Consider the following 24,978-nt stretch of genomic DNA (forward strand, 5'->3'; position numbering starts at 1 on the left):
TACAGGTAGCTTAGAGCACAACACCAAATGGCCTTTATATCTTTTATGAATTCTTTTAAGGAAAAAAATGCACCATTACCACTCTTGACAGCACTCTTGATGGCACAGAGCCTAATAATGAGTGGAAAAAACAATGATGTCACCAATTCTGAAATCAAAAAGCCATTCAGAAGAATCGTGGTCAACTTTAAACTTATTTTAACCCATTTATGTCTTTTATTTTACTTTTTATGTTTGTACAAGAGTGATATATGATTTCAACAATTTATGTCTGTTTTAAAAGAAGTCTCTACCTAAGTGTGAAATAAAAACTCTGTGATAACAAAGTATCAAGTTATAATTTATTTAGTGACATTTCTTTTTCTTTTTGGTACCATATAAAATAATGGTGCATCTTATAATCAATAGCATCTTAGATTCAATCAAATATGGTATTCAATATGATATAAAAGTATACTAACTTATAAAAAAATCTTTACACATTTCATAATTGAGTAAATAATTTATAATCTGTGATTATTAATTCTACATTTACAATAACTTGAACTATGTACAGCGTTTAATTAATGGTACATTTTATTTTTTTTAAGTTTATTTATTTATTTTGAGAGAGAGAGGGCACATGTGTGCACATGCACCCAGCGGGGGAGAGGCAGAGAGAGAGGATCCCAAACAGGCTCTGCCCTACCAGTGCAAACCCTGATGGAGGAATCATGGTTCGTGAGATCATGACCTGAGCTGAAATCAAGGGTGAGACACTTTACTGACTGAGCCACCCAGGCCGCCTAGTACGAGTACATTTTATGTCTGGCTCAGTGGCTTTTACCTAAGTGTTCAATAAATATTTGTTGAATAAAAGCATAATGCTAAAACCACCTCTCAGATATAGTAACAACTCATATTGTAACATGTTAGAAATGATAATAAGCTTAATATTGTTTTATCCATTATTCCTATAAATCTATGACTATTGAAACAGAATTAAGGGAATAATAAAGACTGTAAACTATAGTCCTCATTGTTTAAAATAATTCTGCAGTATGAACAAATTGACATTTACAAGGTTTTTTAAATTGACTGTAATGTTCTCTATTCCATAACAGAATGTTAAATAGCAGATCGTAACACACTTCAGGATCCACCCGGATGAAAAAAAGGTAGTATCAGTCCCTCCCACCTTCATCATTCTACCCTTCTAGCTCTGAGGCATCACAGAACAATTTTATGATTTTATGTATACATATACAGTATTTGTGTGTGTGTGTGTGTGTGTATATATATATACACATATATACATATATGCATATATGTATATATGTGTATATATATATATACAGCTTTATTTTCAGACAGTCTACCTAAGTCATGTTGATGTCAGCCTTTACAGTTTCAGTAGTCATTTAGGATATTTAAAATGATAAAGAAAGGGGCACCTGGGTGGCTCAGTCAGTTGAGTGTCCGACTTCAGCCTAGGTCATGATCTCACCAGTCCCGAGTTCGAGCTCCATGGTGGGCTCTGTGCTGACAGCTCAGAGGCTGGGGCCTGTTTCAGATACGGGGTCTCCCTCTCCCTCTCCGCCCCTCCCCCATTTGCACTCTGTCTCTCTCTCTCTCTCAAAAATAAACATTAAAAAATAAAATAAAATAAAATAAAATAAAATAAAATAAGGAAAAAGAAAACTATTATACAATAACAAGAAGCCATCGCTTCAGTCAGGGACTGTTTCTAAACTTGGCCAGTGCTGGATATTCCACCAACAGAGAAAATCAGTATTGTACAAATTAGAAATAAACAACATAATTTATTGAGCTTTAATAATAACACTTCCTATTAGGAGGCCTAGTTTTCTTTGATATCATAGCACTGAATTTTAATAGTGACATATATAGACGGTTGACTACTAAACTTACATACCCAAAAAATGGTAGGAAAATAAAGCAAAAATTGATTGTAATGTATTATTTTTCTAATTACAAAGTAACAAAAATAATTTAACCAGAAATTTAATATCTGTTTTCATTATAGGCTTATTTATGGACATACAGGAGCTATATTTATAATTATATGCATTCAAAGTTGTGCATTTCAAACACACTAAAATCTTTTACATGATTTTACTGTTCAAATGAATCAATTATATTTAGCTAAGCATTCATGAATTAACACTCATGTACACTTAATTATATGCATGCATGTACTCAAGAAAAATAAAGAATGTTGTGTCTTACGCTTGTATGACAGTATATCTAACAAAAGGAAATTTTGGAATTTGGGTCATAATTACACACTGAGAAATCTTAATACCTTCCAATACATCACTAATTATAGCCAACGGTATAATGATAGTTAAGAGCCTATTTTTTACAAACATTTGTTCCAGTGCCCTGTGGCACCAAGGATGCCCCTAGGAAATCTTCCTATGCTTACTTTTTGTGGAACCTAAGGAACCCTGGGTTTTTATCCTTGCTGCTTCATTAACTAGCTTGATTTGAGGGGAAGTTGCTAACTTTCCCTGCCTTCATTTTCAACACTGCAAAATAATGACTTCTAGTTCTAACTGGTATGACTAATAGGCATTTGAAAAAAGATGATTATCTTCCCCATGCTAGTTTCTACTTAAGCAAACAGGCTTTCTTTTACTATTATAAATTGATATTTTAAGTAGATATTCTCACTTTTCTAGAACTTGCATAAACTTAATACATTTATTACACAACACTTACAAATTTAGCCACTGGATCATAGCTCTACCTGAACACACTCTGTGGGAAGTCAACAGATACCCATATGATGTTAAGTTGCTTTTTTGTGAGTATTTTGCTCATATTCTAGGTTTTAAATACCTCAAATGCTCTAATTTCTGCTATCATAAACAAAATACGATTTCTTGTAATTAATCAAAACTCATAATTTAGTTCATTGATATTTCAAGCCTTTTGTTCTGTGGCTTCTTGAGGATGAATTTATTAATTCATTCATTCTTTCATTAATCCAACAAATATTTATTGAGACTAAGAGGAGCCATAGGTTTTTCTAGGCACTGAGAATAAGACAGTAGACAAACCACTGCTCTCAAAGAGCTTATGTTCTACTGATTTAATGTATACATCAGGAAGAACACAATTGTATTTTCAAAATATAGATAATTTTAATTGGCATTAGAGATTCTAATAAACATTTGTGATAATGTTTATCTTCTGCCAGAATCTTGTAAAAAAATCTTGTAGATGAATGTAGATGTATCCAAATAATGACTAATTTTTTCCATAAAACAAAATGATGATTAAGTTTTAAAGACAATGGGATTTGAATGAAATGGACAGCTATAGATCTTATATATAAAATCATTCTTGTAAGGATCTGATTTCAGAGATTCACAGCTCATATAAACAGGAAATATAAGGGTGCCTAGGTGGCTCAGGTGGTTAAGCATCTGACTCTTGATTTTAGCTCAGGTCATGATCTCATGGTTGGTGAGTTGGAGCCCTACATTGGGCTCTGTGCTGGTGGCGCTGAACCTGCTTGGGATTTTCTCTCCCTCTCTCTCTCAAAATAAATAAACTTAAAAATTTTTTTAAAAAGAAGAAATATAGATCTTAATTCGTCTCAAGAAGAAAAAAGATTAAAGCAAAACAAATCCTGTCAATATTGTCAAAATACTGATATCTCAGAATTAAGAAAAGTAGGTGTTTGCGGACACTGGCTTGGCCTTTGAAAGCAGTTGTTCATTTCCCTTTGGAGCAAATGATACCAAGCATAGTATGTATTGATGATCATGTAAAAATGAGACTTTCTTGATTGGAGTGGCATTCTTCATTGGAGTGACAATGTGGGAGAAGGAAAAAAATCCTTTCTTACATCCTTCTTCATATATGGGTGTATCTGAATTTATTATGGTTCAATTACTCTGTCTCATATTTACAAGTTTTGAGGAAAAATTTCCACTATATTTCTAAATTGTAACTCTTTATACAATCATTAGAATGTGTAAAACTCAGTGTGTAGTTGTACCAGAATTATAGATTAAGTAATCATTTGCTTTGTGTCTGTAGAGAAAAACCTACGAAACACCCTTACTCATTTTAAGCCCTTATCATAGACTTAAAATGCCTCAATCTCAGAGAATCACAGTGTAATTTTAAAAATCTTACTTAGCAATCTCCTTTATTAGTCAAGTAACTTCAAAGAAATTCTTTGCCATATACCTACTGATCCCTACATCTACAAAATTCAGGAATACACATAGAAATTGAGAAAGAAATTGTTTAAACTTTTATTTTAGAATTTTTAGTCCCAAATTAAAAGTATTAAAATGCAAAATCAAAACAATGATGAATTAAATGTTTATTGAAAATATTTAAATTAAGGTTAGATCTATACAATTGTGATGTGACTATGTGCTTCAGGGGGTTTGATTAGCTATGGTTTATGAGGTCTGCCTTTTAAGCAACATACTTTCCTAAAACCTCATAAGCATTTGGATATGGGGCAGCAATTAAAGACTGACCAGAAATGAACCCAAATGCAGTTCCAAAACTATTATTAGTCATGGTATATCTGAAAAATAACATTTTTGGCTGATATATTGTTTTGTATGTTCCCTAAGTATTAAATCATATTGTGCATGAAGATGAATTTAGTTGGTGACATGTCTATTGGGGGTGGGGGTGGGGGTCACAGGGAAAGAGAGGGCAAACATTTGATTTTCTAAAAATTACACATGATGAACTTTCCAGTGTGCTAGTAATGCTGACATCAATAATGTGTCTAATAAACTATTCCAAAAAAGTAAATTAATTGGTGTTGGCAGATGCAGTCTAATTCTTCACAAATCTTATGAAAATATGGGATTAGTCAACTTGATTGGTAGATCCTTAATGCCAATAACACTGCTGATGCTTCTGCTACTGCTGTTATAGTAAAGAGGATGGTGGAGCCCGCTCTTTATTGGCACTTAAAACACTGGTAGGAGAATATATTATTTATATGTGTGATTCATAAGTTCTTTAATGTGGAATGACTTTAATTGGGATTACCAGAATTTCTCCCCCTCTACTCCTATGGGAAGGAACCTAAAAATATACACAATCTGGAAGCCTGTAATTGTCACTTCACCCTTTGAATAACCGACACCATATGGGCAGTGCTGATTAACATTCAAAGTAAATAACCACTGTGCCATTCAATGTAGATGCCCTCCTACCAATAATGTGTTTCCTATTCAACAAACAGTGAGTAGAAGGGTCACCTACTGGAAGTGTTTTTATTTAGAGACCTAGAATAAAGGGCACAGGTGCTAAGTTATAAGAAAATCGACTATAAAGAATAATGTGAAGCTGAGTGGCTAATATAAAGATTCAGTAGGTAATATTTGAATCCATTTTGCAGATATCTATTGGTATTGGAGTTTATTTGTGGATTAAAGTATTTTATTTCTAATTGTACAGATTTACAAATGGAAAATGTAAAGTAATCTTGTGCATCTTTAGATCTCATACAACCTTACAGAATGTCTTCTTTAGTGGTAGCCACTCAAAATATATTCATATATTAAATCAAATACTCCATCTGAATAGCATATATTTTCTCTTTACAGAAGAAAAATACCCATGAAATTGTTTTAGACTCATTTTTCCCCAATTTTTTTTTCCCAAGGGAAAGGCCAAAAGGAATGGGAACTATGACTGCCTCTTGTGGGCTTAGGACACGCTCAACACCCTTTCTGCAATTCATATACTGTGTTTTACCTTAAGTTTATACGGTTGTATATTTAGAAAGATTTATAAGCTAGTAATTGGTTTCCGACTGCACAGTTTTCCTCATTACCAGCCAATCTGAGAACCAGGAGACCACTTCTTGGTGTATGATCACAAACAGATGATCACAGCATCAACCGTTAAATGACCAAATTACAGGTATTTAAATTTAAATGCTTTAATTTCTTCCACTATACCCCCTTCTCGGAGTCTTATCTTTAGAAAGTCGATCGCTAAAGATGTTTCAGAAGAGTTTATCCAATACCAACACAGAGGACTTTTAAGGTCACACTATTTTGGGTATTTATCTCATGCTTAGCAACCATACACGTGACACACATATACACTGTGTTCACCCAGTTCCTTCCACTAATAGTTGTTTGATACACTCGTTGGAATTCAACACCTACTGAACAAGTGAAAAAAGACTGTTTTATTTGTATATGCACAAAACGTCTAAGTGTCCAGCATGGGGACAGCACCAATCATGTACCCTTCCGCTCCAGGGTTCAAGTAGCAGCATCTCTCAGGTTCTGCCAACCGCAGACAGAAAAGAAGCCTCTCTTGGCTCCGGTTGCCACGATCAGAGAATTTGAAAACCCTGCAGATAGTCCATTTAAATACTGGTAGGGAAAAGCTAAACCACATCTATTCCCACCTCCCCTTCCTCTCCCTTTTCTTTGGTGGTGGTGGTGGCTGGGAGAGGTTCACTCAGTGCGCCCTCCTGGCCCCCTTCCCCAGCCCGCAGAGCTGTGGGCAGTCGCGCTCCGCTTGAGTTGAGCGGTCCAGCTCTCACCTGTTGCCCTGGCTGCCCTCAAGCCACGAAGCCCCGCCACAAGGACAAAAATGACAGAAAGCAAAGGGGAAGAAACAAGACCTACAGAAGAGATGGCGATCTTCCAGCCCGTTGCCGAAAATCCCGAAAGCAGTGCTTGTCGGTCGCCCAAAGCCACAAGTGACCGTCACAAGGGACTCTCGAAATCACGCGGCCCGCAACTCTGGAGTCCCTCTCGCTCGTGTGAACGGACAACAGGCTACACTAACCACTGCGCAGGTGGTTAAAACCCTTTCCCCAGGAGTGACCAAACACTAGTTCTGATACGGTTCCCCTCAACCCTCCGAGAAAAACCTGTCACCTGAGGCTTCTTTCCACTTCCAGATTTCTGACGGTCGGTGTCCTTCTCCATCTCACCCCATTTCTTCCAAGTTTCGTGAAGGGAGAGGGAGGATGCCCGTGCGTTGGGGTGTGCATGACAGCATGTGTGTAGAAAGAATTTCTAATCTTTTCTCTTTCCTCCACTTTATATGTGACCCGAGCCTTGGTTGTCGCCTCAAAAAAGAATCCCTGTTTTGCCAACGGTGTCACGAAACCCTCTAAAATCACATTTAATAAGGGGTTCGGACACTGTCAAAGGCTCGACAGGTTGTAGCCGCGAGTTACACACACACCCCCTCCCCCGCCCCCGGAGCCTTTCAGCTCCCGGAGGCCAAGGCAACCCTATGTGCAAGGTGGTTTTTCGCGTCCAAGCAGGGCTTCTCCGGCCCGGCCCCTTCCCCAAGCTCGCGAGCCGCAACACGAGAGAGGGCAGCTGGGGTCCCGCCGGCGAGTGGCTCTCGCAGGCAGCGCTGGGTAACAGGCTGTGCGCCGCCGCCCTCGCTCGCCTCGCCTCGCCACCCCGGAAGGGAGCCCGCAGGCGTGGGAGAGCGGCGGCGAGCGAGGGACGGCGCGGCGGGCTCGGAGCACGCCGGGGAGGTGGAAGAAGCCGGGCACGCGGAGTCGAGCCGACAAAACCCGAAGAACCCACGCTCCAGGTGTCCGGGAGCTGAGCGGAAAGAGGAGCGAGGTAGGAAGGCGCGGCGTCCCACAGGCGCCCTGGCGCCGCGCGGGGTCCCGGCGGAGCGCGCGGACACGAGGGGGGCCCTCCCCGGTTACCTGTGCTGCTTCCGCCCTGGCTGCCCCTGTCCCGGGGGAAGATGCCCGAGCACTTCTCCCACTCCACCTGGCCCGCGAAGCACAGCTCGGTGACGATGTGCAGCGCCTTCTGGCACAGGCTGCTCACTCCGTCCTCCTTGTGGAAACTCATGGTTGGCCTCTTTTTCCCCAGTCGGCCGGCCGAATTTCCCCTTCCCGGTACCTCTGGGCTGGCCCCTCTGGCGCCCTAAGCCATCGCCCGCTCGTGGGGAAATGGGCGGGAGAGCGCGCTGCTCCCAGCGGCAACTCTTAGGAGCCGCAGGTTGGCCCCATGGCGCGAGAGGGGGGCGCAGGGGAAGGCGGAGAGGCTGGGGCTGGAAGCGCACGAGGCGGCGGCGGTTAGGTTTGCGCCAAGTCTCCTGCGGCGGGAGCCAGCCAGACGCGGCGAGCTGGAGAGAGAGACCCGGCATGGAGTGCCGAGAGGAAGGGTAGGGGGTGGGGGAGACGTGAAAAAGCCAAAGCCCTCGACTCGCTAGAACTCCCCCCGCCTCCTCCCAGCGCTTTAGTGTTTGGGCTGGTGGCTGGCGGCGGCGCGTCCAATCGCAGCCCGGCGCGGGCCGGCCGACCGGTTGAGGCACCCGCAGCGCCCCCTCCGCGCTCAGTCAGGGGCCCGAGGTGGCCTTGCAAGAGGCGCGACTCCTCGTCCCTGCCGGGACCCCAGCTTGGGCTGCAGGTGCACGATGCAGCGGGGCGGGGGATAGAGAAATCTTCGTTTTCTCCGTACTTTTTTCCCAGCCTCCGTCCGCCCATCAGCTTCCTGTCTCTCCAACTTTACTGCATGTGTGTGGCTCTCCGTGGTCTGTCTAGTTCTACTTTTCTGAAAAGTCGTTACAACTGAAGACAAACTGAAAAAGTTAAATTTTAAAAATGAATAGGCGAATAATCAAGTCAGACGTCTACAGAGAAAGAGAAGTGTGTCTGGAAAGCACGTTTAAAATGATTTCTAACGATGATGGTTTAGAGACAAAATTTAATTCCAGAGTTCTTTTTATTGCTGTTGCTGAAATTCACCGTAAGATACATTTCATATCAATCCAATTCAGTTTTTCTTGATGCATAAATACTATGAATAGGCAGATTTTAATTTATTGCCTTTGACTTTGTTTTCTAATTCTCTTACGTATTTCACAAAACGAAATCTTATTTGTATTAATATTCACTGTCGATTAATCCGTAATTGGCAGTTAAGAATGCACAACTTGTCTTATCACTTCTGCACTGGAATACTGAAAACAACAACAAGACCTGGGTTTAAAGGGGAGAAGGGTTAAGTTCATATCTGTCACACACACCTGTGCTTAACCTTGAAGAAATTGCCTTTAGATCCTTCTTTCAATCTGTAAAATGAAGCCTTGGGACTCTTCTGTTGCAACACTTCTCTAAGGCAACCGGGCTTACTCATGGAGCTACAACTACAAAATAGTGTTGATAAGTATGGGCCACACGGTTATAGTAAATGGGTTCACATTTACTATAAATGGGTTTCATTGTTTTTAAATTGTTTGGGGGCAGAGTTTGATACTCGCTTATAACCTGAAGATTGATTTAACCTTTATTAGGTGAGGATTCTTTATTTTCGAAGTGGAATGTCCTGACGTTGTGGGCATATTTATATAGACAGTTTATGATAAATCATTTCCTGTGTAAGGACACTGTGGTAAACTTACTATAAATACTAGGCATAGAATCACAGTAGATAAACATTCATTAGTTGAATCATTTTGACCTGATTCATAGGACAATTGGTATAATAACTAGGAGTAATTTTATCGTGAATCAAGACAAACTAAAATCTGAAGGTTTCATTTGCTTTTTGTTTTTATGCACATTGCTTTGGATGGTTTTTAGATAAAATTGACTATTTCAAAATAATTTCACTGTCAAAAAATACTGAATATCTACTGTATGTTTGGAGCAATGTAAACACACTTTAATAAGGCCCTTTCCAGCTGTCCTTGCCTCCCATTCCTCCACAGTCTAGACACCCTCCTGTAGAACAACCTGCAATGCAATGCTGTGCTTTCATATTTACTGTATGAGCAAACTGTTATGTGGGAGTCCAAATGAGTAATTTAGCTCTATACTACCTAGATTCTAATTGCTTAAGTGGAGTAATGCAGAGCTCTCTCATGACCCTCTTCTGTTTGATTTCAGTGCTCAATATTATTAGGTAAACAGATTCTGAAAATAACTTTCCCCGTATTTGTTTATCCTGTTCCTGGCCTCTTGCTTACTCTTCCCCGTGTTTCCACAATAAGCAGTTCACCTGTATGTTCATTTTTCTGAATTTATTTGTCTGAAATATTTTTGCTTTCATCTAAATCTCCTAAGGTTTTGCTTTTTTCCTTTGATCTTTAGACCATCTCTACAGCTCATTAGCAGATGAATCAAACCAGTTTTTCTTGTCACTTATTAACAGCTCCGGTAAGAGGTGTGGGGAATGTAGAAACTGCATTCAAGGTCATTATTTTCAATGCTGAAGGATGAGATGACAAGAATTTCAATTCACAATCTTTAAAAATTTTTTGCCAACTATTTGAACTAACAAGAGCCTACCCATCAAGTAAACCAAGCAATACAGATTTGCATTTACTTCCCCACCCACACTCCGAAGGAGTTGCTGAACAGTAAAGGAGGGGAGAGCAGGTGAGATTGATTTTACTAAGCACGAGTTGCTATACTAAGTGATATATGAGGCATTAATAATCCAAAAATACAGGCAGGTCTCTGACACAGCTTCCTTCTGAATGATCCCTGCATTAAGACAAGGAGGAATTGGTGTAGAGGTGAACAGGCCCCCAGCGCTCCCATCCGTATAAGCTAAGCCATCCTCTTTCAGGGGTGATTCTGAAGGGTCAATACCGTGATTTCCCTGCTTATTCAATCCTTTTCCATTTCTTTCTTCTCCCCCTCCCTATGGCTCTTTCAAAATATGGAGGGGAGGGAGTTATCTTCTCAGGTAGAGATCTCCCTAAAGTAAGGGGAATCTGGGAATCATTCCTGTGACTAGAATTTCAAATACTACTTGATCTCTGTGACAGGCACTAAGAAGGTGGGTAAATGAGGAAATCTCAGAACAGCTGAGCTCAGTCTGAATGAAGATGAGAGACGAGTAACTTACTTAAAGCTCCCCTTCCTTACTTTTCTGTGTTCTACAGCTCAGATTCCTATGAGCCCAATTCTCATCGCCTGTACATACTTGGGCCTGCTCCTGTATTCCTTAAGTTGAAGAGTGGCATCACCACTCACTCTCAACTGGAAAGATGACCCCAAACTTCTCATTTGCATGGATGCATATTGCTACTGAGAAGTCTATTTCTGTTCTGACTCCAGATCCTTTGATTAGCCTGATTCATCTCTCTCTGGAAGGTTTGGTGTCTTCTCTATCGGCTGTGCTCACTTTTGTTCATTCATCCTGATGGATACTCACTCAGCACTTCAAACAGACTCACTTTTGAATCCTGCAATTTTGAGAAATTGTATTGATTTATTTCTTTTCTTCCTTCTGTTTTTCTGTGTAGTCTCCTCTGGAACTCTTTTATGTTGAATTTTTGGCCGCCAAGATTGAATCTCTAATTTTAATTTCTCTTCAGTTTTGCATCTCTACCACCTCCTACTCCTTGTGCTCTAATTTTTGGGAGATTTCCTAGGCTTTCTCTTCTGAGCCTTCTATCAAATCACAATTTCAACTATTGTAGTTTTAAGATATGCATAGTTTTTTGCTTAGTAGTTGTTCTTGTTTCTTATTTCATGCATACTATAATCTGTTCTTATTTTTCTGACTGTATTATATATTTTTTAACTCCCCCACCTGTGCTTCTGTCTTGTATCTTTTTTCTCTGAATAACTTGTTTTGTTGTTGTCATTTTTCATGTTGTAAGATTTCTCAGATGTTTGCTCATCCAAATAATCAAATATAAATACCAGTAAGATATGGAGTTGAAGCTCTAGGTATATTAGTAAGGCTTAAAAACAGGGTGTTCACTGCAGGGTGATTCAAGTTATTTTGAATTGGAGCATCCCCCAAATATCAGAGAGGCCTGTCTAATCTTTTACTAGGGATGTGGGGCAATATTTAAAGGCTACCTACTTTTCTTTTTTTTTAATTTTTAATGTTTATTTATTTTTGAGAGAGAAACAGGGTGTGAATGTGGGAAGGGGAGAGAGAGAGGGAGACACAGAATCCGAAGCAGGCTCCAGGCTCTGCAGCTGTCAGCACAGAGCCTGATGTGGGGCTCAAACTCACAGACTATGAGATCATGACCTGAGCCAAAGTTGGACCCTTAGCTAACTGAGCCACCCAGGTGCCCCAGCCTGCTTTTATTTTCCAATCTGGGGCCTCTCATGGTTCTGTCTTCTTATACTTCTGGTGCCTTAGGTCTGGAGACTTTCCTTTGGTATCTCCAGGGGAAAACTATTTGCAAGTTTGGGGAAGGGTAATCACCAGACCACAGGAGTTGTGTGGATGGAGACTTGAGCCTTGAGACATCTTAAGAGTGACACTCCTAGGGTACCTGGGTTGCTCAGTTCATTAAGCATCTGACTTCGGCTCAGGTCATGATCTCATGGTTAATGGGTTTGAGCCCCACATCGGACTCTGTGCTGACAGCTCAGAGCCTGGAGCCTGCTTCGGATTCTGTGTCTCCCTCTCTCCCTGCCCCTCCCCTGCTTGTTCTCTCTCTTCCTCTCTCTGTCTCTGCCTCTCTCTCTCTCTCTGTGTGTGTCTCTCTCCATCAAAAATAAATAAATAAACATTAAAAAAAAGTGTGACAGTCCTCCTTTTTTAGCCTTTCTCCCTAATGCCATCTTTTGTGGAATCAGTACAAGATAACTCCGTTTCTGAGTTTTTCTGAGACTCTGTGAGGTGAGAAGCCAGCTCCTCATTGCTATCTGCCTCTGGAGGTCTCAGCTCCCTCTGCTCAGTAAGGCAGTTACTACTCCTTCACTGCTTCCATCTGGTGAACCGTTTGACATCTTCTGTCCTTGCGTCATCTCCTGTGTCCTTTCCTATTCCGTCTGTCCTTTTACACTTCTAGCTTTTTATTGCTTTATTATCATTTCAGTGTCTTTTCACGAGTGGCAGGAAACATGTACATTTTCAATCCATCATGTGTAACTGTTTGAAGGTTGTCTTCAATCTTTTTTGTTTTTATGTTGAGAGAGAGAAAGAGAGAGAGAGGAAGGGCAGAGAGAGAGAGGGACAGAGAGAATCCCAAGCAGGTTCCATGCCATCAGCACAGAGCCCAGCACAGGATTCAATCCCACAAACTGTGAGATTATTACCTGAGCTGCAATCAAGAGTCTGACACTTAACTGACTGAGCCACCCAGGCGTCTCCATCATGTGTAACTGTATAAAAAGGCAATTCTGATTTGTGTCCCTTCCAGTGCCTTCCCCTTGTGCTTTAGATACATTGAATACCTTGAATGTGGCCTATAGCGCTCTATGTGGCCTGGCCTCTGCCTAGTTTTTTTGTTCATTTCTGAATTCATTGACTTGTGCTTTCTTTTCATTCTCTATTTCTCCTTTGTGGCACATAACATAATTTAAATAATTAATTTGATATAAATTGGTAGGTAGAGAACCTGTCCTCCCTCATCACTGCCCTTTCCAAGAGCCTTCACTCTGTCAGCAGTAATAGTCACTCAGTAACATTTGCTGAATAAATTAATGTATGTCTTTTGTTAACCCTCTTTCTCTCTAGTTATCAGAAATAAAAGCCTTTATTTACTTGTTGAAGAAATACCAGGGTATAGTAGAAACTGATAAATTTCCATTTCCAAGGAAGTTGGGAGAAGAGGGAAAAGAAGGAAGAGTGGTAGTAGTCCTTTGAGAAGGAAGAAGATGGTCATTTGTACCTTAGGGACAAATAGTAACTCTTGAATACCTACTTTGTACAGGTCTGTTATATGTATTATATATATGGTTTAATAATTACAGTGATAGTTTTTGTGTGATGTGTAACTTGTATAAAACTACTTTGTAAGCTGATTGTTATGGTAACTCTTAGGTTAATTCATTTAGAACAATAGTACTAAGCTTTGTAGATACATTAACTTATTAAATCCTACAACAAACTTATGAGATAGGTACAATTATGTTCTCATTTAATAGGTAAGAAAACTGAGCCATAGGGGTGCCTGGGTGTCTCAGTTGGTTAAGTGTCCGACTCTTGATTTCGGCTTAGGTCATGATCTCGAGGTTTGTGGGCTTAAGCCTTGCATTGGGCTCTGTGCTCACAGTACAGAGCCTGCTTGAGATTCTCTCTCTCCCTCTCTCATTGCCCTTCCCCTACTTGCACTCTCTCTCTTTCTCTCTAAGATAAATAAATAAACTTGAAAGAAAAAAAGAGCCACAGAGAGGTTAAGTAGCCTTTCTTAGGCTATATAGCTGTTGGCAGTAAAGCCCGATTTGGACTAAGGCCTTAAGGTTGCAGAATTTAGGTTCTTCACTATTGTAGTATGCTGCTTCTTATCTATCATCATGACATGGTTGTAGGGTAGGCAGAATGTGATTAAAGGGCTATTTGGCCAGACAGCTCTCTAACTGATAAAAGCATGTAATTATAAAATTATGACCTTTATCTACTTCACATTAGCAATCAGTCCCTGTGCCAATAGTTATGCCATTTAAGAACTTACAATGCATTTTGTCATATTCTTCTTCTTTCTCATATAATTAAATAAGCGCATGGATGGACATGTGTATACATAGGTGCTATTCTGTCATTGTCTATTTTCCAAAAAGGTGCAGTTTTTACCCAACTGTAATGACAGTCTCTCTAGTTCACTTGGCTAGCCTTAACTAATTATTTTAAATGGCTATAAATTATTCAATATATACCATAATTTATTCAACTATTTCCCAACTGATAGGAATTCACTTTACTTCTAGTTATTTACTACAGTGGATCTCTGTACAGAGACCTGTACTCTGTACAGAGTAGTATATACTACATGTTGCAGTAAACCTCCTTGTAATATTTACTTACATACCGAGGATTTTATTTATTTGATCTAGATTCCCAAGGAAGAGAATTCTGATGTATGAAATCACATTCCTACCAGAAATATATATAATATAATTTTTTGATCTCTTGCTTACAAAAATAGATGTTACAAATTCTTGCTACTATTTTGTGTGAAATTTTTCAGATTTCACTAAAAATCATGAAATTAAACTGTCATATTTTTATCTATACAATAATTTTATCTATGTATATAAATGAAGTTAAAATTAAAGTTTAAACATATCTACAGTAAAACCTTGGATTGCGAGTAATTTGTTCTATGAATGTTCCACAAGACAAGAAAACATTTGTAATAAATTTTAACTTGATAAATGAGTGATGCCTTACAATACGAGTAGTATGTGATGCCAAACATCACATGATCACAACTGAGCCTATGGTTCTTCTCTCTCTGTGTCTTTCTCTCTGTCTCTCTTGCTGTGGGATTGTGGGTGATTGTCTCCCATGCTTGGATGCTCCATCTCGGCCGTGGTGTTTGGCAGAAATCAGTGATTTTTCAGAACTTTGGAAGGTGCCCACACTGACACTAGAGTATTTTTTGTCACTTCAAAGCTCCTATGGACAGTCATTTGCTTTTCCATTCAAGAGTATGCTTAAGAATGCTTTGCTTCATTCTAAGTTATTGGATAGGTTCCTTGATAAAATTTCATGAAAAGAAAGAGATTTCATTAAGCCAATAGATAGCAGTGATTCTGTTAGTGATAGTGAAAGTCATCCTACACAATAACCCTCCTTTCTCTTGTCTCCTGACCAGCCAAGAAAGTTTTCAAAGATAAGTGCAAGTTAATTTGTTTACATTTCTTTATATTTTGTGTTTTCTTTATTTTGTATTACAGTATTATAATCATTTTGTATGAATATTTTTGGGTTGTGGAACAAATTATCTGAGGTTCCATTATTTCTTATGGGGAAATTTGTTTTGATATGGAAGTGCTTTGGATCACAAGCATGTTTCCAGAATGAATAATGCCTGCAAACCAAAGTTTTACTGTATTGTCAATTAAAAAAAACAAAAAACACAAGAATATGGGGATAGACTGTTTTTTGTTTGTTAAATTATTTTTGAGATAGACAGAACACAAGTGGGGGAGGGGCGGAGAGAGAGGGAGACACAGAATGTGAAACAGGCTCCAGACTCTCAGCTGTCAGCACAGAGCCCAACTGCCTGGCTTGAACCCACCAGCTGTGAGATCATGACCTGAGTGGAAGTCACACACTCAACCAACTGAGCCTACCCAGGTGCCTTGGGCATAACCATTTCTTACCTTTTAATTTAGTAATCTCAAACCATAGCATGTATCGGAATCACCTGGAAGGTTTGCTAAACCACAAATAGTTGGGCCCCACTCTCAGAGTTTCCAATTTGAGGTTTGAGATGGGAGTCTGAGAATTTGCATTTCCGTAAGTTCCCATGCAACAATGCTGCTTGTCCTCGGGATCACATACTGGGAATCATTGTTCTGGTGGCCTGTTTGAAATCAAGAAGTATTCCTAAAAATTTACACCAAAAGTAATTTCCCCAATAATCATACCTGATCAATTCAAAATAACCAGTCTAAAATAACAAAAATTCAGAGTATTAGTTCCATTAGGTAGAAAACCTTAGTTCTAGTCTAAATTCCATCATTTGCCAGCTGTGTGATATATAGTTTACTCAATCTCTTTGAACTTAGTTTTTCTTTTTAAACCTTAGAATAATACTGTGTTTTACTTTCATCAAAGGATTGTCCTGAGGCATAATAGAGGCAAGGAATGTGAAAATACAAAAAAAGCTATCAAACACTATGCAAATACAGGTTATCATCATCATCCTTTGGATTCAGATTATTTGATATGTAAACAAGCCTTGTCAAGGCTTTTCTTAATTTGACATCTCATTCATAAGTAAAACAAGGGAGACCCACAAAAGCCTTAAAAAGTGCACCTTTCTTAAGAGATCAGTGATGTTTTACCTCACAAGCACATCATTAACCTCCCTGAAAGTCCTCCTTAGACAATATTCTCCTCCAATTTCTATGCATTGAGGAGGTTCCAATTGTTACAAATCATATTATTCTATCATCTCTGTAGCAATAGCCCCTCTCTGAAATTATCTTGCTTATTTGTTCATAATCTATCTTCCACTCAGTAGAGTACACACTCCATGAGAACTAGATCTCTCTGACTTTTTCACCCACTACATCCCCAGAACTGAGCACAATGATGGGCAGAGTATCAATGAGATAATTTAGTTTTTAGGGACTGAATGAAACTGTACAAAAGCCTATAAGTAGGTTTATGTGACTGACAAGTTTGAAATAGTCACTTAGAATGTGCTATGCCAATTCCTAAGCTCCAGAAAGTTGAAACATTATTTGTTGTTTGGGGAAATTCCAGAGGGAGGATATAGTGATTCAATGTTTTGTAAATCACCATGATTACAATTTATTCATTCATTGAACAAATACTCATGCAATTTATAAATGATAAAATTAACGGTTTGTAAGTTTTTAGCATTTTTTTTTTTTTTTTTATTCCAAGACATATTCTTGGAAGAAAGCTTACCCAGAAAAAAAGCAATTCTAATCTGGTACACTAGAACCAATTGTCCTAATGTTAAATACACTTTTCCCAGCTGAAGAAATGATAAAGTTATTGTAGGTCTACTCTTGGAAGCAGAACTAGGGTAAATGGGGTAAATTCCAGGAAGACAACTTTGGCTGAATATTAGAAACAACTTTCTGATGATGATTATTCTCATAATATTTCAATTTTAACTTGTGGAATAAGTTTTCTGCAGAAGCATTTGTACCATTCTTGGCTGTAAACCTTAAAGAGTAAGTCCTAGAACATAGAATCTGCTTATAAAATAAGGAGTATACTGTTTTTCTGAATAGTTGTTTTTATAGGATTATCACTAATTTTCATAATGTTACATTTACTCACAATATTTTGGGATTACTTTTTTTTTTTTGAACTGACTTCAAAATCAATTCACATGCTACCAGGAAAACCAGAAAACTTTAGGATAATGCCATTTTTTAAACCTAAATTGTAGTTGTGTAATTTGGTTAAATGTTTTATTTATCAGTGTTGAATGCCGGCTGTTTAATGTCGACTTAAAAACATTAGATCCAAGATTCTTCCATGATAAAAACATTCAACAAACTAGGGATAGAAGAGGACTGCCAAAAGGTGATAAAAAGCTCTATGAAAAACCCCAGCTAAGGGTGAAAGTCTGAATGCTTTCCTCCTGAGATCAGGAAATGATAAGGATATCCACTCTTGACATATGTTATTCAATATTGTACTAGAGGTTCTAGCCAGGGAAATTAGGCAAGAAAATGAAGTAAAAGGCACCCAGATTGAAAAGGGAGAAATAAAACCATATCTATTTGCAGAGGGCGTGATCTTAAATATAGAAAATCCTAAGGAACCCATATCAAAACTATCACAGCTAATAAATGAATGCTTCACAGTTGCAGGATACAAGACCAATAGTTTAAAAGATTGTGTTGCTATCCACTAGCAATGAACACTCTAAATAAACAGTTTCATTTATAATAGCATCAAGAAAATAAAATATTTAAGAATAAAGTTAACAAAAGAAGTATAAGACCTGACCCCTGAAAATTACAAAACATTGCTATTCAAGAATTTAAAGACTTTAATAAATGAAAAATATCCTGTGTTTATGAGTCACAAGATTTGACCTACAGATTTAATGTTATCCATATAAAAATCGCAGCTGCTTTTTTTGCAAAATTGATGGAATGATCTTCAAATTTATATGGAAATGTAATACACTCAGAATAACCACAAGAATCTTGAAAAAGAAGAAAATTAGGGGACCCACACTTCCAATTTTCAAAATTAACTAAAAGCTCTATAGCAATTCAGACAATGAGATGCTTGTATAGATTAATGGAATAGAACTGAAAGCCCCCAAAAGGAAAGAATAGTCTTTTCCATAAATGGGCTAGGATAAGTGGTATCCACATATGAAAGAATGAAGTTGGACCTCTTTCACACATCATACACAATAATTAACTCATAGTAGATCATAGGCCTAAATATATATTCTTCTTTTTAGAAGAAAATGTAGGAGTAAATTTTTGTGTCCTTAGGTTAGACAAGATTTTTTTTTTTTGTTTTGAGAGAGAGAGAGAAAGAGAGACTGAGTGTGAGCCGGGTAGAGGCAGAGAGAGAGGGAGACACAGAATCTGAAGCAGGCTCCAGGCTCTGAGCTGTCAACACAGAACCCAATGCGAGGCTTGAACCCACAAACCATGAGATCATGACCTGAGCTGAAGTTGGACGCTTAACCAACTGAGCCACCCAGGCGCCCTGACAATGATTTTTTTTTAAATAACACCAAAAGCTCAATCAACAAATGAAAAAAAATAGGTAAAGTGAACTTAATGAAAATTAAAACTTGTGCTTCAAAGGAAATTATCAAGAGAGTGAAAGGCAGCCGACATGTTTGAAAATATTGTACAACGTATGTACAGGGATTTTTATCCAGAGAATATAAAGAACTCTTACAAGTCAACAATAAAAAGAGAACCCAATTAAAAAATAGGCAAAGGATTTGAATAGATATTTCTCCAGAGAAGATATACAAATTGTCAATAAGCCTATGAAAAGATGCACATCATTAGCCATTAGGGAAATGAAAATTAAAAGCACAATAATATACCACTTCAAATTAAGTAAGATAATTATTACCAAAAAGACAAACGTGCATTGGAGAGAATGGAGTAATAAGAACTCTCATACATTTCTGGTAGGAATATAATGTGTGCAGTCACTTGGGAAAACAGTTTGGAACTTCCTATTAGGTATCTACTAATTCGCTACTCAGTATCTACTCAAGAGAATTAAAAACAAATGTTCACACAAAAACTTGTACTCTGCTGTTTAAGCAGCATTATTTCTAGCAGCCAGAAAATGGTAATGTCCATTAATTGATAAAGGTGGTATATCTATACAGTGGAATATTATTTGGCAGTAGAAAGGAATGCATTATTGATACATTCTATAGCACGTATGAACCCTAAAAAGATTGTGTTAAAGAACCCTGTCATGAAAGAGAACATATATGATAACCACTCACACGAAAGTCTAGAATATAGATACACAGAATAAAAAGTAGATTAGTGGTTTCTAGGGTGTGGGTGGGTGGAGACAACTAGAGAATGGAGAGTGGCTGCTAACAGAGATGGGATTTCTCCATTTTCACTTGAAATTGTTTAAAAATTATATAGTGGTAGTGTTTGCATGATTCTATGAATACACTAAAACCCACTGAATTCTATTCTTTATGACTATTCTGGTATGGGAATTAGATCTCACCAAAGCTGTTATATTTTGTAAAAATGCTGATTTGTCACAATGGACCTAATTTGATTTTAAATATTTAAAATTCAAAAAACAATAAAAAATGAAAATTTCTGTTAGAGAATTTTATAATTCAAAATTGAACCATAAAAATTGAGACCATAACATACAGGGCAAAAGTATACTGAGAAAACACCGTAAAAATTGAACTGAGGAAATTGTGTGTGGTATATATGCAAGAAAAAGGCTAATAACCATAATAATGACATCTCAATAGAAAAAGATCTCTTTAAATCAGTTAAAACAAAAGTTTAATTTTAATGAAGTAGGAAATATGAATTTAAAAAACTACACATATGACAAATTAACATGTAAAATAACTTTATTAATAGTCAAATAACTGCAAAGCTTAACAATATGACAATCTTTATAAAAAAGTATAAGGTCCAGTGTAGGCAAGATTTTGGAGGAAACTGGGTAATTGTGTACATTGCTGGTAAGAAAACAAATTGATACCATATTTCTCTCAATTATTTAACAGCATTACAATGTTTTGTATACTTTATTTAGAAATTCCCTTCTAACAGTGTATCTTAAGGAAGATATCATAAATGTGTTAATTGAGTCAGCCACAAAAATATTTCTGAATATTTATTTATTTTGAGACAGAGAGAGAAAGCACAAGTGGAGGGAAGAAGCAGAGAGAGAGGAGAGAGAAAGAGAATCCCAAACAGGCTCCGTGCCATCAGTTCAGAGCCTGATGCGGGGCTCAATCTCACCAACCATGAGATCGTGACCTGAGGCGAAATCAAGAGTCAGATTCTTAACCAACTAAGCCACTCAGGCGCTGGTAGCCACAAAAATACTTACTGAAACACTGTAACATTGTAATATTAAAACACGTTACATTGTTACAACAATCTACATTTTCAAAATGGAGCTTTTATTAGATTAACTGTGTATATCCATAAAATTGAACACCATTCAGGTATTCAATTAAAAAAAATCAGATTATAGAGAAGTAGGTACAAATTTATTGATTTATAAATAGTAAGAAAAAGTAACAAAATGCTCACAGTGGTTACATCCAATGTTAGGCTTAGTGGTTATGATGGCTGGCACCCATCATCTCTTCCAACCTTCCAAGCCTCAGAGGCTTCCTTTGTAAAAACAAGAAAGTTAGAAATTCCATTTCTTAAACTCCAATGTAGCTTGGGTTCTGTATCTTATTAATGTCCATGAAGACCATATCATTGCAGGATATCTCAAAGTTGTAGGTGAGGCAGAAGTTATAGTTCTACTACTCTTGGCATTTTCTAAGTAGAGTCAGAGAAGCATTTGATTTTTTTGCTGCAGCATCATCAAGGGTCCCACTGTTGGGCTACTCGTAATGTGATTGCTAAGAAGCTTTTCTTGGGACATCTATTTTGCTGTTGTGTAGTACAGCAGGTACCAAGATTGTGGAGCAGTACCTCGTCCTGGCAGGGACATCATGATTTTGCATAATGACTACTAATCTTGAAGAATTAGTAGTGACCATAGTTACCTATGGTATGGCAGTAGGATTCATTTCTGAAAGCACAACCTAGAATTTGTTTCTGCACACTTTACAATAATTCTGCAATCCATTTAAGAGTAAAATTTCTTTTGGTTTACACTGGCACAAAGGATTCTGTTCTCTATAGTTGGACTTTTTTTTTTTTTCAACGTTTTTATTTTATTTTTGGGACAGAGAGAGACAGAGCATGAACGGGGGAGGGGCAGAGAGAGAGGGAGACACAGAATCGGAAACAGGCTCCAGGCTCTGAGCCATCAGCCCAGAGCCCGTTGCGGGGCTCGAACTCATGGACCGCAAGATCGTGACCTGGCTGAAGTCGGACGCTTAACCGACTGTGCCACCCAGGCGCCCCTATAGTTGGACTTTGAACACAGGTACAATTGGATTATTTTCATGCATTTTTTTTTGAAAGAGAGGGGCTCTGGGGAAGGAGAGAGAGAGAGAGAGAGAGAGAGAGAGAATGAATCTTAAGTAGGCTCCTCACTTAGCATGGAGCCTGACATGGGGCTCGATCTCATGACCACAAGATTGTGACTGAGGTGAAATCAATAGTTGAATGCTCAACCAACTGAGTGCCCCTTATTTTCATTCTTTAGCTTATATGTATTATGTAAATTTTTAACAACTATATATTACTATTGTAATGTAAAAAATATTTATATAACAATAATATTATTATTTAGGATAAATCTGAAGTTTTGTACAAAGGGGTTTAAGATTACAGTTTTTGGAAGAAAGTATATAGTTTAGTAGTTAAGAGTTTGGAGACATCATAGGCTTAAATCCCAGCTTCTTCCTTTAGCATTCTTAAGCAATAACACTTCTAAGACCTCAGAATTATTCTCCATAAACTGAGGATTAGAACACTTTATTTATGGTATAAAGATTAAATAAGATAATGTATGTAAAGCTGAGATCCCAATGCTGAATATTTTATAGGAATTCGATAAATGGTAGCCTGTAGTCTCCTGTAAACTTTCATAGAGTTCACATTTTCCATCTTGATCATAAGAAGATCCATGTGTATCTTCCTTAAATGCTTTGCTTTGAACTGCATTTCACTATATTCATTACACTACCTCAAGATAAATTTAGATAAATGTCCTAATCATATTTAAATTAGATGAAAGTAACATCATGAAAATATTAAATGAAACTTATTTCTCCATGTGAGCTTGTACATTACTTATTAAGAAAATAAATTGTACTTTATATTTAAGTGATTTTAATATTTAAGTATGATGATTGTTTCAAATTGAAACAAGTGCCAGCCTGGTGTTCAAAATACAGCAACACATCAATGTCTAATAATTAAGGAGTCTATGCTTCGTGGATCTACATGCATAACTCCTTGTACAGTTAATAGCAAAATGAGGGCACACAATGAACTTACTAGGAATTTAAAATAAGAACATCTGATTTGTTTTAACTTAAGAATCCACAGTACACAGGGTATGTATTACCCTTGAATATTGAATACTTACACCTGAATCTTGTGTGATTACAGATAGGTCTCTTAAAACTGTCAGCAAACTGAAAGCACCTTTTTAATAAAGCTAATGTTTTCTGAAGATGTAGTTGCATTCAGCTTTTCTTTGGCAATGTTAAGTTGCCAAGGGAAAGGAATACGATATGTGGTCAGTACCTAAACAAATAGAAAACCACCGTTTATGGGGTTCAAACTTATCAACTTGGTTTTATTGGCATATATACCAACCAACTGAGCTGATTTGCTGTTTTAATTATGAATAATCATGTTATATATCTATAAATTACTTTGAATGTGTAATTCCTATATTCTTGAGAAAAATAATGTTCAGGAGGATTAATCCTTGACACAATGTGCTCCTGAGTTGTAGGTAACTATCTGAGATTCCCTTCTGCCTTAACTAATAACAATGAGATTAGGAATACCTCTTTACGACTTCTTTTAGTGATTGGCACTAATTTGTTATAGTGAGAACTTGTGAATAAGTAGGAAAACTATGTTCATTCATTCATTCAATATATATAGGTATGAGACCTGCTAGGCAATCTTAAGTGCTGGAGATGCAGCAATGAACAAAATAAGTAAGGAATGTAAATGGTACAGCCATTTTGGAAAACAGTTTGGAAGTTTCTCAAAATGTTCAACATAGGGTTTACCAATATGACCAGAAATTCCACTCCCTAGGAATCAGCCCAAAACAACTGAAAACATGTTCATCCACAAAAATTTGTACATTAATATTCATAGCATCATTATTCCTAATAGCCAAAAACTGGTAACATCTATCAACTCATGAATGGATAAACTCACGTGGTATATCCTTTTGCTGGAATATATTGGGCAATAAAAATGAATGAATTACTGGAACATAACACACTATGGATGAACTTTGTAATATTACGCTAAGTGAAAAAAGCTAGTCACAAAAAGCCACATATTGTATGATTCCATTTATATGAAAGGTTCAGAGTACACAAATCCATAGAGACAGAAAGTAGATTACTGACTCTCAGAGTCTTGTAAGAGACAAAAATGAGGGAAGGGGAAAGGATTGTTAATGGATACGGGGTTTCTTTTTGGTGTGATTAAAAATGTTCTAAAATTATTTAGTGGTGACATTTGCACAACTATGTGATTATACTCAAAAACACTGAATTATCACCTTTAAAAGGGTGAATATTATGGTGTATGAATTATTTCTCATAGAGCTGTTATGTTTAAAAAACTGAAAAATTAATTGTGAATCTTCTTTATGCCAGGTAATATCTCAGGATCTGGTGATACTGTAGGTATCAAAAAGAATAAATCTGCATTCACAGAGTTAACCATTTTGTTAATACATGCTTATTGAAATTGAAGACCATGCTCTATGTTTGAAAATGTTTAAATGAAATTACTACTGGATGTTATAGTTAGTGTATTATTATGAAAAGTAGGATTCTTCTTCCTATAATATTATGTGAAGAATTGTAGCATGGCACAAGGTGTCACTAAAGAGATGGAATATACTTCTTACATTTAGGATGAATCTTAACATAATGTAAGAACTTGTAGAAGCATATTTTCCTATAATTTTACATCAGAATTTCATTGAAGAGTATTTTGGAAAGTGACAAAAATTACTATCACTCTGTGCCTATCCTTATTGAAATTTCGATATGCCTGCTGATGACATTTTCCCAAGGTTTTTTTTTTTTTTTTTTTTTATAAAATATAACTATGGAAACAAAGATACACATATTAATTACACATAGATGTAACATAAAAGATGATTTCAACAGAATGATAATTATGTGCAACAAATTACATAATATTACGTTGTAAGGAAGATATGAGCTTCATGAAGACATTCT

At 37.4% G+C, this 24,978-nt stretch overlaps 1 protein-coding gene across 1 annotated transcript in view; it reads right to left on the reverse strand.

Moving 5' to 3' along the window:
- Nucleotides 1–8,190, reverse strand: part of SYT10 (synaptotagmin 10) — a 65,248-nt gene extending 57,058 nt beyond the window's left edge. The window contains exon 1 of the mRNA XM_043563147.1: nt 7,691–8,190. Coding sequence (XP_043419082.1) covers nt 7,691–7,841 — 151 coding nt within the window. The 5' untranslated portion in view covers nt 7,842–8,190. The remainder of the gene's footprint in view (nt 1–7,690) is intronic.
- Nucleotides 8,191–24,978: the final 16,788 nt, after the last annotated feature.

The sequence above is a fragment of the Prionailurus bengalensis genome, chromosome B4 (assembly GCF_016509475.1).
Source record: "Prionailurus bengalensis isolate Pbe53 chromosome B4, Fcat_Pben_1.1_paternal_pri, whole genome shotgun sequence".
NCBI classification, from domain to species: domain Eukaryota; kingdom Metazoa; phylum Chordata; class Mammalia; order Carnivora; family Felidae; genus Prionailurus; species Prionailurus bengalensis.